This window comes from Gracilinanus agilis, chromosome 2 (genome assembly GCF_016433145.1).
Source record: "Gracilinanus agilis isolate LMUSP501 chromosome 2, AgileGrace, whole genome shotgun sequence".
NCBI lineage: Eukaryota > Metazoa > Chordata > Mammalia > Didelphimorphia > Didelphidae > Gracilinanus > Gracilinanus agilis.
Window position 1 is genome coordinate 85,132,337 of NC_058131.1, and position 14,026 is coordinate 85,146,362.

Below are 14,026 nucleotides of genomic sequence, written 5' to 3' on the forward strand. Positions count from 1 at the left end.
GAAGTGCTAAGCACTTAATAAATATTATCTAACTTGATAAAAAGAATCAGCATGTAGATAACTCTTTAAGGTTTGCAGAGCACTTTTCAAAGGACAACTTCATTTGGTCCTGACAAGACAACTTTGAAATTAAAGTGCTATTATTTTCCCCTCTTTACAAAGGAAGAAACTGAGACAAACATTAGTGAAGTGACTTGCCCAGGGTCATATATCTTGTAACTTATATGAGGCCAGATTTTAACTCAAATCTTCCTAACAAGTCAGTAAGTCACTATAACACCTAGCTGGCCAAAAAATCTGGGTTAAATTCTCAGATACTTTCTAGCAACATGAACCCTGAGTAAATTACTTAAGTTAGTTGGTAAAATAAGCATTTTTAAATTCCTACTAGCCACTGTTTAAGTGCCTACTCGGTGTGCTGTGTGAGGCCCTAGGAATACAAAAAAAGGAAGAAAATAGAACCTTGTTCTTGAGCTCAGGGTCTGATAGAGGAGGCAGCCATGCAAACAAGTACTTAGAAACAAAATTATATGAGGGAAGAGATAATAAGGGGGAAAACTTGTACAAAAATATTTATAGCCACACTCTTTGTGGTGGCAAAAAATTGGAGAATGAGTGAATGTCCTTCAATTGGGGAATGGCTGAACAAAATTGTGGTAAATGCTGGTGATGGAATACTATTGTGCTCAAAGGAATAATAAACTGGAGGAATTCCAAGTGAACTGGAATGACCTCCAGGAATTGATGCAGAGTGAAAGGAACAGAGCCAGAAGAACATTGTACACAGAGACTGATACACTGTGGTAAAATCGATTGTAATAGACTTCTCTACTAGCATCAATGCAACGATTCAGGACAATCCAGATAACTTATGAGAAAGAACACTATCCACATCCAGAGAAAGAACTATGGAACCAGAAATGCATTAGAAAATATATGTTTGATCACATAATGCGATAGGGATATGATTAGGGTTTTGATGTTAAAAGATCACTCTACTGCAAATTATGAATAACATGGAAATCATTTTTGAACATTGCTACACGTATAACCCAGTGGAACTTCTTGTCAGCTTTGGGAGCAGGGAGGAGAGAGAAGGGGAGGGGATTATGAATCATGTAACCATGGAAAAATATATTCTAAACAAAAATTAAAAAAATTATATGAGGGGACCACTGTTACTAGATCACAGAATATGTTGAGGTGGGTAAGACTGGAAAGGGAAAGGGGCCCAGGTCATGAAGGGCTGTATAATTCAAATGGGGGCAGCAAGATGACACAGTAGATAAGAGTGCTAGGCCTGGAGATGAAAGGTTCTTGGTTCAAATTTGACCTCATACTTTCCTAGCTATCACTCTAGACAAGTCACTTAAGCCTGACTTCCTAACCTTTGCTACTCTTCTGTCTTAGAATTGATACTAAGACAGAAGGTAATAAGGGTTTAAAAAAAATACAAATAGAAACTTTTACATCTGGTTCTAAAAAAGATAGGGAGCCACAGGAGTATATTTGTGGAATAGGGGCCATGGTCAGAAGATCAATTTGACAGCTGAACAGAGGATGGACAGTAGCAGGGAAAGATTGAGGCATGTAAGAATAAAGAGAACCTTCTTCTGGCTCTTTTTGTCCCATCCTCCATCCTTACAGGCAGGGAGACCAATCCGAGAGCTACTGTAGGGAATCCAGGCATGAAAAGGTGAGGAACTGTACCAGGATGGAGGTAGCATCAAAAGAGAGAGGATAATAAAGGAAATGTTATTAAAATAGTTCAAATACAATGTTGTTTTTAAAAATGATGAAGGCCGATATAATGAGGGAAATTAGTATTTTAATAAAAGCCATGCTGATGGAGATAAATCATTAGACCACACACCTGGTAAAAAACTTTTCAAAGTTACTGCCAGTGTCCATCCTCGCTATGTAGCCAAAAAAGGCCGTCTCAAGCCTGACCTCCGAATTTAAGCTGCCCTCTATGTTGCAAAACCAGAAACCGGAAACCCATTGGATCATGGGGAATGTAGTTCCAAAGTTCCCCACATGTCCACAGGAAGTCTGTAAGATACTACATATCTTAATGCTCAATATTTCCAAATAGAACCCCAAGTGATTTTAAATAACACAACAACCTCAGACACTTATTAGCTGTTTGCAAGTCATTCAACCTGTTTGCTTCAGTTTCCTCAATTGTAAATTAAAGATAACAATAGCATACAACCCCAAGGATTGTCTGTTTGCCTCAGTTTCCTCAGCTAAAAATTGAGGGTAATAATAACACATGCCCCTCAGGATTGTTGTGACCATCAAATGAGATAATCAGAAAGCACTTAGCACAATGCCTGGCTTATAATAAAGTATAATATAAATGTCATTTATGAATTATTTGAAATTCCAATTAAATGTGATGTTTGAAAATAAATCTGGACCATTCAAATTCAGAATGTTTGAGTTTCTAAATTATAAGGCCTTATTTGACCTCTGTTTCATTTAATTTAGGTTATGGGAAGCAAAATGATGCAGCCTAAAATAATGTCAAGGCCATGTAGCACTATAGCTTATTATGTCTTTACTCATAGCAGAGCACCACAGGCATTTGTTCATCTTATATGTATTCAATTCAATAAACATTTATGAAGCATCTATTAAAATGCCAGGAACTGTGCTACTTTCAACTATCCAAATAATGGGGATACAAACAAAAAGAAAAACAGATACTCTCAGCCTTCAAGAAGCTTATGATTTAATGGGCAGGGAGAAGGGCTCAGGGAGTACCTATTATTTACAAGCACATAACTATCTACATATATTATTACATAGTTAATAAATGTTTGTCATCATGGCTATTTTTAGTTTTTCTTAAGATACTTCCATTTTGTTTTCAATTAAAATCAATGTTATATAAATAAGATTCTATTCTGACTTCCTTTAGTTAAAGAGCTAAAATCCATAAAGAAAGAAGAGTCTGAACTAAATTATAATAACTGTGATATTGAGATTAAATCTACTCTGCCCTTGCTTAGATTTAATCACCATTTGATTGATCACAAGTATGGGAGGTCCATAACCCACATGTTAGTATGAGTAAAGAATCAGAATCAACTGACTGCCCCCCTAGGCAGTCCTAAGGGAGGCATCTGTTGTGATTGAACACACATACTAGGAGGGAGGCACAGGAAGTGACGCATAAGTGACCCCTTTAAAAAGAGAGAGTTGAGTGAATCAAGAGGCTTCTGGTTTTGTGAAGGGGAACTGAGGGAGCTCTGCTGGTTCATGACTGAGACTGTTCCAGGTGGTGAGCATTAAGACTGAATCTTCCTGAACTTCTCTTAAGGAACTTTCCTTTCAAAGAGACTCTGTGACTGAAGCTTTGCTTCATTATGCCTCCTGGGCCTTTGCCCCTCAGGCTAGATCTTTTCCAATTAAGGACTAGTAAAATCTGCCTGGTTTGAGCTAGGGCTGGAGCAATTTACTCAGTGTGTTAGATCACTTATCCTATCTTATCCTCTCTCTGATTTTCTTACTTTCTCTCTTCTTAATTGTAAATAAACTTCCATAAAAGTAAAAAAAAAAAAAAAAAAAAGTCTTGAGGTTATTCCTTAATTCAGGAAATTTCCCCTGGTGACCACCTTTTAATATATTCAACCAAAACCCTTTTTTCCCCATTACATAACCCAAAAACTCTAAACAGGAAATACTGCTGCCACTAATGAAATTTTTTTCTTTTTAATTATAAAAATAAGAAATGCTGTGACTTAAAATGTTAATTTCTCTCTGCCATGATTGTGAAAGTAATCCTTAGTTCTAGAAAGCTATACTGCTATACTGAGTTTATATATATATATACACACACACATATATACTATATTCCAGGCTAATTGAAGTTCCTATAAAGTGGTCTCTACATGAATGAAGTATGATTATATATTCCATATAAATTCCATGAGGTATTATTTTGTAGGTCTCCAATACAGAAATTTTGAATGTTCAGTAGAACATTTTTATTGTGGATTGAAATATGCTTGATTTTAGACCCCACACTTAGTATGACTCAGCAACACTGGTCACCAATTTTAAAGACATTTAGAATGTAGTTTACTACCTTCCACTTTGGTTAAAAAACAAAACCAAAAAATGCTTCAGTTTTCAGAACACATTTCCTGACCCAAGGAACTTCAATACTCTGATTCAAACCAAATACTGTCTAAATTTCTTGTCATTTTTTATTTTCATATTCTTAGCACTTAGTAGAATGCCTTTAATATATTTGGTGGGAAAGAAGAAACTTCTATCCATGAAAGTCAGCAAGTATCTTCACCTTATAATCTTACAGAAAAACTGCTCTGAGGACACAGAGAAAATCAAGTTGGTCACAAAGCCAATATGTCAAAGAGGTTCTTGAACCCAAGTCTTTGAGAGGCTGACTGCCATTCAGAGACAACCCCTTTGGCTCTTCATCAACATCTCTACCAAGGAGAGCAAGCTCCTTGGGAGAACAGACACTCATTTTTTCATCTCTGTATCCCCAGTACCTAGCAAAATATTTTACATATAGTAGGCATTTAATAATTATTGAATCATATGAATTTAACGAATGTAATTACTAGATAAGATTATTTTAGAATAAAAAGTGATTTTAAAGATCTTATCCAAACCTCTCACTTTGAAGACTTCTACAAATATGAATAGCACTGGAAACCAAATTTAAACAGACACCTAAATTTAATGTTTTTTTTCACTATAGCTAGGTAGTATATAGAGCAGTGGGCCTGGCATCTGGAAAAAATGAGCTCAAATTTGGCCTCAAACACTTACAAACTATGTGACACTGGAAAAGTCATTTAATCCTGTTTGCCTCAATTTCCTCATCTTAAAATGAACTAGAGAAGGAAATATCAAACCACTCAAGATCTTTGCCAAGAAAACCTAACTGGGATCATGAAGAGCTGAAGACAATTAAAACAACTGAACTCCAACTTCATGTACACACTTAGAAACACTATTTTGTAAACGGCGTTTTAACCTAACAGATACATGCTAAATAGTTAAATTTCAAAAATAAAACTAAATTGAAACTCTGACAGAGGTCTAATTACTCAAATATACAAGGAGTTAAATCAATTGTATTAAAAAATCAAGCCATTCCCCAATTGATAAATGGGCAAGAGACATGAATAGGCAATTTTCAGATAAAGAAATCAAAAGTATCAATAAGCACATGAGAAAGTGTTCTAAATCTCTAATAATTAGAGAAATGCAAATCAAAACAACTCTGAGGTATCAGCTCACACCTAGCAGATCGGCTAAAATGAAAAAAGGGTAGAGTAATGAATGCTGAAGGGGATGTGGCAAAATTGGGACATTAATGCATTGCTAGTGGAGGTGTAAACTGATCCAACCATTCTGGATGGCAATTTGGAACTGTGCTCAAAGGGCTATAAAAGAATGCCTGCCTTTTGATCCAGCCATACCATAGTTGGGTTTGTACCCCAAAGAGATCATAGATAAACAGACTTGTACGAAAATATTTATAGCTATGCTTTTTGTGGTGGCAAAAAACTGGAAAAGGAGGGTATGCCCTTCAATTGGGGAATGGCTGAACAAATTGTAGTATATGCTGGTGATGGAATACTATTGTGCTCAAAGGAATAATAAACTGGAGGAATTCCATGTGAACTGGAAAGACCTCCAGGAATTGATGCAGAGCGAAAGGAGCAGAGCCAGAAGAACATTGTACACAGAGACCAATACACTGTATTAAAATAAAATGTAATGGACTTCTATACTAGCAGCAATGCAATGACCCAGGACAATTCTGAGGAACTTACGGAGAAGAACGCTACCCACATTCAGAGGAAGAACTGCAGGAGTGTAAACACAGAAGATAAACAACTGCTTGAACACATGGGTTGATTCTGACATGATTGGGGATGTAGACTCGAAACTACCACACCAATGCAACTATCAACAATTTGGAAATAGGTCTTGATCAATGACACATGTTAAAACCAGTGGAAATATGCATCAGCCATTTGGGGGGGGGGGGGGAGACTGGAGGGGGGAGGTGAAGGGGAAAGTAAAAGCATGAATTATGTAACCATGTTAACTTTTCTAATAAATATTAATAAATGTTTATAAAAAAATTAAAAAAACAAACTAAATGACCCTAATTACCTATTGAACCCCAGGCAGGACTTCAATTTCTTCATTTATAAAATAAAAAGTCTAGAAGAGGCTAGCCTCTAAAGTCCCTGAATATATATGAAGTAATCCTACCAAACAAGCCAATATTAAAATGTTACTTGCGTTAAATCTATACAAATTTCATTTTACGTAATTTATAAAAAGTTAGCATTAATGGCATCAGTACTTTAAAGTACACACCTTTGCACTGTAAGAAACAATAAATAGATCAGATTAAGTAAAAAAAAAAAACAAAAAAAAACAAAACTTGGGAAACAGCTAGGTGGTTCAGTGGATAGAGTATCTGGCCTGGAGATGGAGGGGTGGGGAGTGGGGTGGGGGTTGTTGTCTAGGTTCAAATATGATCTCTGACATTTGCTACCTATGTGGCCCTAGCCAAGTCACTTAATCATTGATTCTAAGACAGAAGATGAGGATTTTTTAAAACCCCTGGAATGAAAATTTAAACTGCTTTTTCCTTTCCTATTAGGAGCTCAAAGAGAAAATCAAGGGTGCTTGGGCAACATAAGCTTGAAGAAGTTTTTAGACTTCTGTTCCAAACTAACTCATTTTTTCCAACAACTTTTTATTTCTTCTCCTACCTTCCTCTCATACAGGTATTAGTATAATGTGTTAATAAACAATTCTCAAAAAAAGTATAGGATAAACATATAGAAACACACTCATATAATTTCATAAAGTATTTAGAAGAAACATATCAAGACCCACAAATCATACTCCAAATTAAAACATTAGACATGCTTTTATTGAAGATAATCATCACAGAATCTTAAAAAGAACATCTTCCTGACTTGCAGCAGAATCATAATGAAACTAACCAGGTTGTATGAAATCTGACCTTTTCACAAGCTTTCCAGAGAAGATCCCATAATTGCCTGTTTAGCCCATCCACATACCAAATGACAGGAAATCCTTTGTCTACCAAGCCCTCTAACTGAAGCTTAGATTAGAAACTTATATCCTTTTTTTCTAGGTCTGCCCTCAACAAGATGTCACCATCCTGTCACTCCTTTCATGTTTTTTAAAAAGTAATTACTGATATTTAAAAAGCACTCTCAGGTTTATAAACATTATCTCATTTGAATGTCAATAAACCTTTGAGGTGTGAGGAATTTGCTGCCACCATTAACCACATCTGACAGAAGAGAAGTGAAGCTCAGAGAAGTGACATAATTTTCCTGTAGTGACACAACTAATATAAGTCTGATTCAGGTCTTCTAGCCTCCAAGTTAAAGACTCTGTCCACTACAGCAGTAATGGCAAACTTGCAGCCTCAATTCCCTTTATCAATATTTTTTTAAAAAGAAAATACTTACCTGGGGGAGCTGAACAGCTCAGTGGATTGAGAGCCAAAACTCTAGAGATGAGAGTTCCTCAGTTCAAATCTGGCCTCAGACACTTCCTAGCTGTGTGACTCTGGGCAAGTCACTTACCCCCCATTGCCTAGCTTTTACCCCTCTTCTGCCTTAGAACCAATACACAGTATTGATTCTAAGACAAAAGGTAAGGGTTTGAAAAAAAATACCTTAACTTCTGAATGTTCTTTATGCTGTTCATGTCTCTCTGAAGTAATGAGGTCCAAGACACTTTCTGACAATGGACTGGTTCTAAAAGATTTGTCAGGAATTCTGCAGATTGTACAGCACTGATATTCCCGGCCTAACAAGTCAGGATATCTGGCTTCAACATCACAAGAACCTGACACTTCACTTGCCAGTGATCCAGTCTCTTTTTCTTTTCCATCACTGTCGCTTCTTCACCAACTAGAAGGAAAGGTCTCCTTTTTTATTGATACACTGTACTATATAGCAGGCTCTGTGGCAGAGAGCTTATAATCTAGTAGGCAAGAGAAGATTAGATGCATAATTTTTAAGACAAAAAGTAGTGCCATAAGAGAATAGCAAACTCATGAAGAAAAGGGAAAGGGCATATATTAAGTATATCAATATTTTATTTCAATATAATTTGCACATACACCATGTATACAGCAATTTGGAGAAGGGAAGGCTATTTTTTCAAGAGGTTTCAAGATGGTGGCATTTGAGCTGAGCCTTGGAAGATGAAGAGAAGATAGGATATAAGGGAGCATTTTAAGTAAAGGAAATATATTGAGTGAGGGGAAAACACTGTCCTTGAAAGGAGCAAATAGTTCAGTTTGGCTGAAACACAAGATAAGTGAAGGGGAATGGGGTAGATTGGAAAACTAGGTTTGAACCAGAACATAAGAGGTCTTTAAATGCCAGTTAGCTGTGGATTTCATTGCTAAGCAAAGGAAGGCAACATGATCACAGTTCTTAGAAAAATTAATCTGGCTGTAGTCTATCAGATGGACTGGAAGCAGCAAAATCAATAGAGATTATTACAATATTTGGGAAAATATGACGACAATCTCAACTACTAAAATATAAAAGAATAAGTTTGAAAGATAATGGAATCAATAGAATTCTATGGGATAAGAAAATAGTTTAAATGATCTCAGTTTCAAATATGGGTTATTATAAAAATGACAGTTAACCATAAACAGAGATAAGAAATTCAAGGAGAGAGGGGGGAGAGAGCACATATGTTTATATTTTATTTCAATATAATTTGCACATTAACTGCATTACAAATCTCTAATCAACTTCTAACTTAAAATGATATAGCTACTCCTACTGTTATTTCTTAACTTTTCCAAATTCCTTCTTAACCACCATAACTAAAAATGTTTCCTATCACTTATGTCAGGGACAAGGGAAATAAGGCAACTAGAAAAGAAAGGTAAAAAGGATTACAAGGATTATTCTGAAAATCATGGAGACATTTTGAACTAAAATGATGACTAGTTTTGGATACATTGACTCTGAAGAGTGAACAAGTCATCCTGAAACTATAAAGAGAGACTAGGAATGGAGATAATGCCATTATGTTAAAGGAGGAAGAGCAAAAGATTTGGAGTCAGGATCTATGTTCAAACATTAGTTTTTGTTATTCACTATCCATGACACCTTGGAAAAGCTACTTTCTTTACTTCTCTAGACCTAAGTTTCTTCATCTGGAAAATGAAGGAGTGAGACTCTTAACACTATTCCTCCCAACCAAATCCATCATTTCATGATTTAAATTATCGAAGTAAATCATAACATATAACACTTAGAATTAGCAACCTTGGGTTAAAATCCTAGCTTTTAACACCAATTATGTGCCCCCTGGCAATCATTTCACTGTATGAATTTCAGTTTTTTATTTGTGGTAGTATATTTACCCTTGTGGTAATATATCTGTGGTAGTATGTTTACTCTTTTTGAGTTCTTATTGGAAATGAGATTTGTAAACTTTTAAGAACTATAAAACTACATTACTATCACTATTGTTATTTAAGGGAGTAGGAAGAAGCTATTGGAAGAGAGAGAAGAATGTTATATCCTATTTTATAGCTTGTGTACATATCAAAACTATATTTGATTCTTCCATTTCAACCTTCATGGGAAAAAATATTAACATTTACAGAGCACTTTAAGATTTGCAAAGCACTTTATATGTATTATCTCATGTGATTCACACAACAAACTTGTGAAGTAGATGCTATTATTATATGCATGTTATAAATGAGGAAATAGGCTAGTAGAGGTTAAATGTCTTCCCCATGGTCAAAGAGCTAGTAATTAAAAATCTGAGGCAGGACTGAAATTCAGATTTTTCCAACATTAATTCTAGAATACTTTCCACACTATGCCACCTAGCTGCTTAGGTGATCTGGTTCACTTTATGGAAGAGACATAGAAAGGGACATGGAAAAAAGCAAGAATGATAGCTGTAGGAATAGCTATAATGCCACTTTAACTGAGAATAATAGACTATGCAACATAAAATATGCACAAATGACTGAAAATCAAATATATTTGTATTATACATATTATTGTTATATAATATGTATATACTGTATTATATGTGTATGTATATACTATATTATACATATAAATGTGGTCCTCAGGGAAATCCTGAGTGCAGACTAGATCAAACATTTTCTATAAAGAAACAATACCATGCTTTGTCATTTTGCTTATCAAGGATCTATAACTACAACTCTCTGGATCTCAATTTCTTCACATGTAAAATGACAGTTCTAATGGTTCCTTTCAATGATAACAATTTATAGGATGTATTATGGGTCAGTAGAAAGAGTACTTGCTGAATCTGAGAATAAGAAAAGTAGAATTCAAATCCTAGCTCTGAAACCTTACTCCTTATTACTTTTACAAACTTGGAGAAGTCACAATATCTTTGGGTCTCCTTTTGGGCTTAAACAATGGAAGGGAAACGTTTGGATGAAACTTTTAGGATCCCTTATTAGCTTATGAACCTACTGATTCTATGCCTCTCCATTTGCCAAATGAGATCATCAGAGTCTGATTTAACACAAAAGCTTCCTTCTCCTTGTTCCTCTGCAGGGCTAATAAGTATGTAACATGTATAAGTATCGTAACATTTGCTAATAAGTATGATACTTCATCATTGTTACAAATGTAACAAATGTAACAAATGTGTTATAAGAAGGTTATGAATTGGATATGTATTTACTGATTTACAAAATAAGCCAAAATTTGATAAATCTAAGATTATTTTAGAAGGTCTATGGGGGGGTGGGGGGAGATAGTTTCTATGTGAGAAAAAAGAGTTCTGTAAAGAACATCAAGTTTAAAAAGGGTTATTAAAATCACAGCCAGTAATAATGAAGGATATTTTTCTTGAAAGTTCGAACCTGGCACAACAGCTTTCTAGGACTTGACTGAAATATCTTCTATTTACAGCTTTGTGTGTATGTTTTTTTAATATATGCACACACAAAATATATATATATGTGTGTGTGTATATGTGTATATATATATATATATATATATATATATATATACACACACTGACAGGAAAAAGTGGAGACATTAGTTATATGCTTTAAAAAGAATAAACTTAGAAGATTGTCTTCAATCAGAGCAAGAACCTTTTAATCAAGGGCTGAAAATTCAAGGGTAAGACTTTTAACCAGTAGAATTGTGTATGAATTAAATGGCATATACTTGAAGGTGAAAAAATATGTAAACAGTATAAAGTCTAGCTATTTTTAGCATGCAGGAGGGAAACTAATGATTCAAAGATTTGATACCACATCTTGAGGTTTCTTTCCTTTTGATTTCTAGTTCGAGATCATCTTAGATGAAAGAAACCAAAAATCTACTACCTGATAGTTGTTTGGCAAGCCTGTACAAAAAGAGAAAGTGTAATCTAGCTGTACAACAGGAGTCAGGTATCTCCATTTCTATTTAAAGCTCTGCATTAACTCAGCAAGTTGCCAAAGAAAGTCAATGACACTCAAAACGCCCCTTAGTTCCCCCCAATATAAAAGCAAGACTGAACTACTGTAGCTACTTTACTTCTATCTTGGACAGAAATAAGTGCTAGGATTAAGCAACTTTAAATAAAACAAAGCACCTGGGTTTGGTAACTATATGTTTGTAAATGAGATGGTTAATGCAATTACACATCAATTTTTAAAGTATTAGTATCACCCAACAATTTTTACTGTTAACTAGTGCTTCTGTATCCTTCAGAGGACTTGGTACAATATCTTGCATAATAAACACTCAATAAAAGTTTGTTTCACTACCTGCTATTCAAACTAGGACTTTCCTTTAACATCTTTCCACTTTCAATTGAAGGTACCTCCCCTTTCCCTTCCCACCCCTTTAAGAAATATAAACTTGAAGAGCAAATAAATTAGGGCGTGATTATTTACACTTCAAAAGTATATTTCACTTAAAGGTCTTTGAATTTTTTTTTAAAATACATTCAAAAAATACTGAGTTACATTCACAACATTTCAGGAGGACAACTATTGTCAATATAATTACAATGTATTTATTGGCTTTTCTATTTTCGCCAAGAACTGACATAACCATTGAAAAAATGAGAATCAAAACTGAAAAGGAACAAGGGCAAGCGATATACATCATTTTACAAATTTCCATTTTAACTATTTGTACACCTTATAAACCTAATGTGCAGAATTTACCATCAGTAAACATTTTAGACAATGTGTTGGCCACATTAACACTAGATAAGCTCTCACATGAACTTATGATAAAGCGATAGTGAATATTTATTCACACATATATTTCAAGTGTTAATAAACTCAGTTAATAAACAGAATGCAACAAGAAATCAAACAGAAACATAAAACTTGAGTTTTTGTTGATTGTTTCCTTAGGTGTTACATGAAATGAGAGGTCAGTTTTAGTTACCAGTAAGGAGATACACGACAAAATCAAAACCGCTGTCACATTTGGCAACACTCTATTCCCTTCTTGGCAGTCTCAATAGTGGCCAAGAACTAAGTTGGTTGGCTGAAGGGTGATTTATCCTCTCACATTTAGAAGTGGTCCCTCTAGAACAGGAATGCTATACCACCAATGGGCTCCGAGTTCTAACCTTGTCAAACCAGTATTTTTCATAAGTGTTTAGTTCAATTTTTTTTTAAGAGATGGGGCGGGGGGCGTGGGGGTGGTGGTGGAGAGAAGATTCCAGGGTCATTAACAAAGGCAAGTTTTGTAAGGCATTAATCTGATTCCACCTACGGAAAACATTGAAGTTATTGTTTTCTCAGGTCAGCCGTCCACCAAATAAACCCACTTTTAATGCGTACTAGAAAGGCATTATGAGAGAATCGTGCCCAGAAACAATGAAAACAAAACGTGAGTGCCCAGGAGCAAAGGGGCACAAGTGAGTGCTGTATGCGGGGGTGGTTACTATGATACATGAAAGGCTTTCAGAGTGTAACTATCCCAGGCCCCAACGGCTGAAGGCTCCCAAGCCGCCTCCGACGCAGCAGCAGCCTCCTCCTCCTCCTCCTCCTCCTCCCACGAAAGAAAATCAAACGTCTGTCTGTCTGTCTAAGGCGCAGGTTTGACATAAGGCGAACTAGTGTTGGTTTGAACAGACTGACACCCACCACTGCAACAAATGCCCAGGAAACCCAGCGGCCAGCTGGCATATGCTTAGGGCCCGCCCCCTCCCCAAGTTCAGCTCTTCCTTGGGGAGCCAGGCGCAGGAGGGCGGGGGAAGGTTGTCCCCAAACCTCTAATTCTGGGACGGAAAAGGACCAGGTCCTGGACTTTGGAGTGCCGTCGGGGGAAGTGGAGGGGGTCTTTGTTTCCTACGTGCCTCTCTCTTAGGATCCTGCTACTCCTCTTCTTCCCAGGTGGAGGGGCTCCGGAAGGAGCGCCCCAGGCTGGACAGAGGAGGAGGAGGGGGAGGGGAAGGGGGAGAACACCGCCGCCGCTTACCTTGTACACGTCTCCGTAGGTGCCGCTGCCGATGCGCTGTATCAGCTCAAAGTCTTCCTGCGGGTTTCGGCGGGACAGGTCAAAGCCGGGGTTCATGGCGTGTCCGAGAGGTCCCCCACCTCCCTCCCGGGGCCGGGGAGGGGGGGGCCGCTCCGGGGACACAGGGAGAGTGGTCGCCGCTCTTGTGCCCGGCGCCGCTGCAGCAGCCGCCGCCGGCTGCTGCTCTGCCTCGGCCGCCGCCGCTCCCGGGGCGGGCAGTCACAATCGCCCCGGCTCCACGCGGGGCCCGCCGCCGCCGCCGCAGCCGCGCAGTCCACTCTCGCCCCACCGCCGATCTTGGCCAACAGTCCACGACCTCCCCCCTCCCCTCCCCTCCCTTCCCCGCAGAGCCCCGCCCCACCTCAAGCCCAGTGCCCCCGCAGAGAGAATAGAAGGACGCTCGCAGCCCCAAGCCCCGGGTGAAACTCCAACATGGCTTCCGCTTCCCCTCCTCCTCCGCCTCCCCCCGCCCC

At 37.4% G+C, this 14,026-nt stretch overlaps 1 protein-coding gene across 2 annotated transcripts in view; it reads right to left on the minus strand.

Annotated features, from left to right (window-relative positions):
* Positions 1–13,610, minus strand: part of MAP4K3 (mitogen-activated protein kinase kinase kinase kinase 3) — a 206,858-nt gene extending 193,248 nt beyond the window's left edge. For both annotated transcript variants that reach the window (XM_044663275.1, XM_044663274.1), the window contains exon 1: positions 13,515–13,610. In XM_044663275.1, the coding sequence (XP_044519210.1) occupies positions 13,515–13,610 (96 nt within the window). The remainder of the gene's footprint in view (positions 1–13,514) is intronic.
* Between the last annotated feature and the right edge of the window lie 416 nt (positions 13,611–14,026).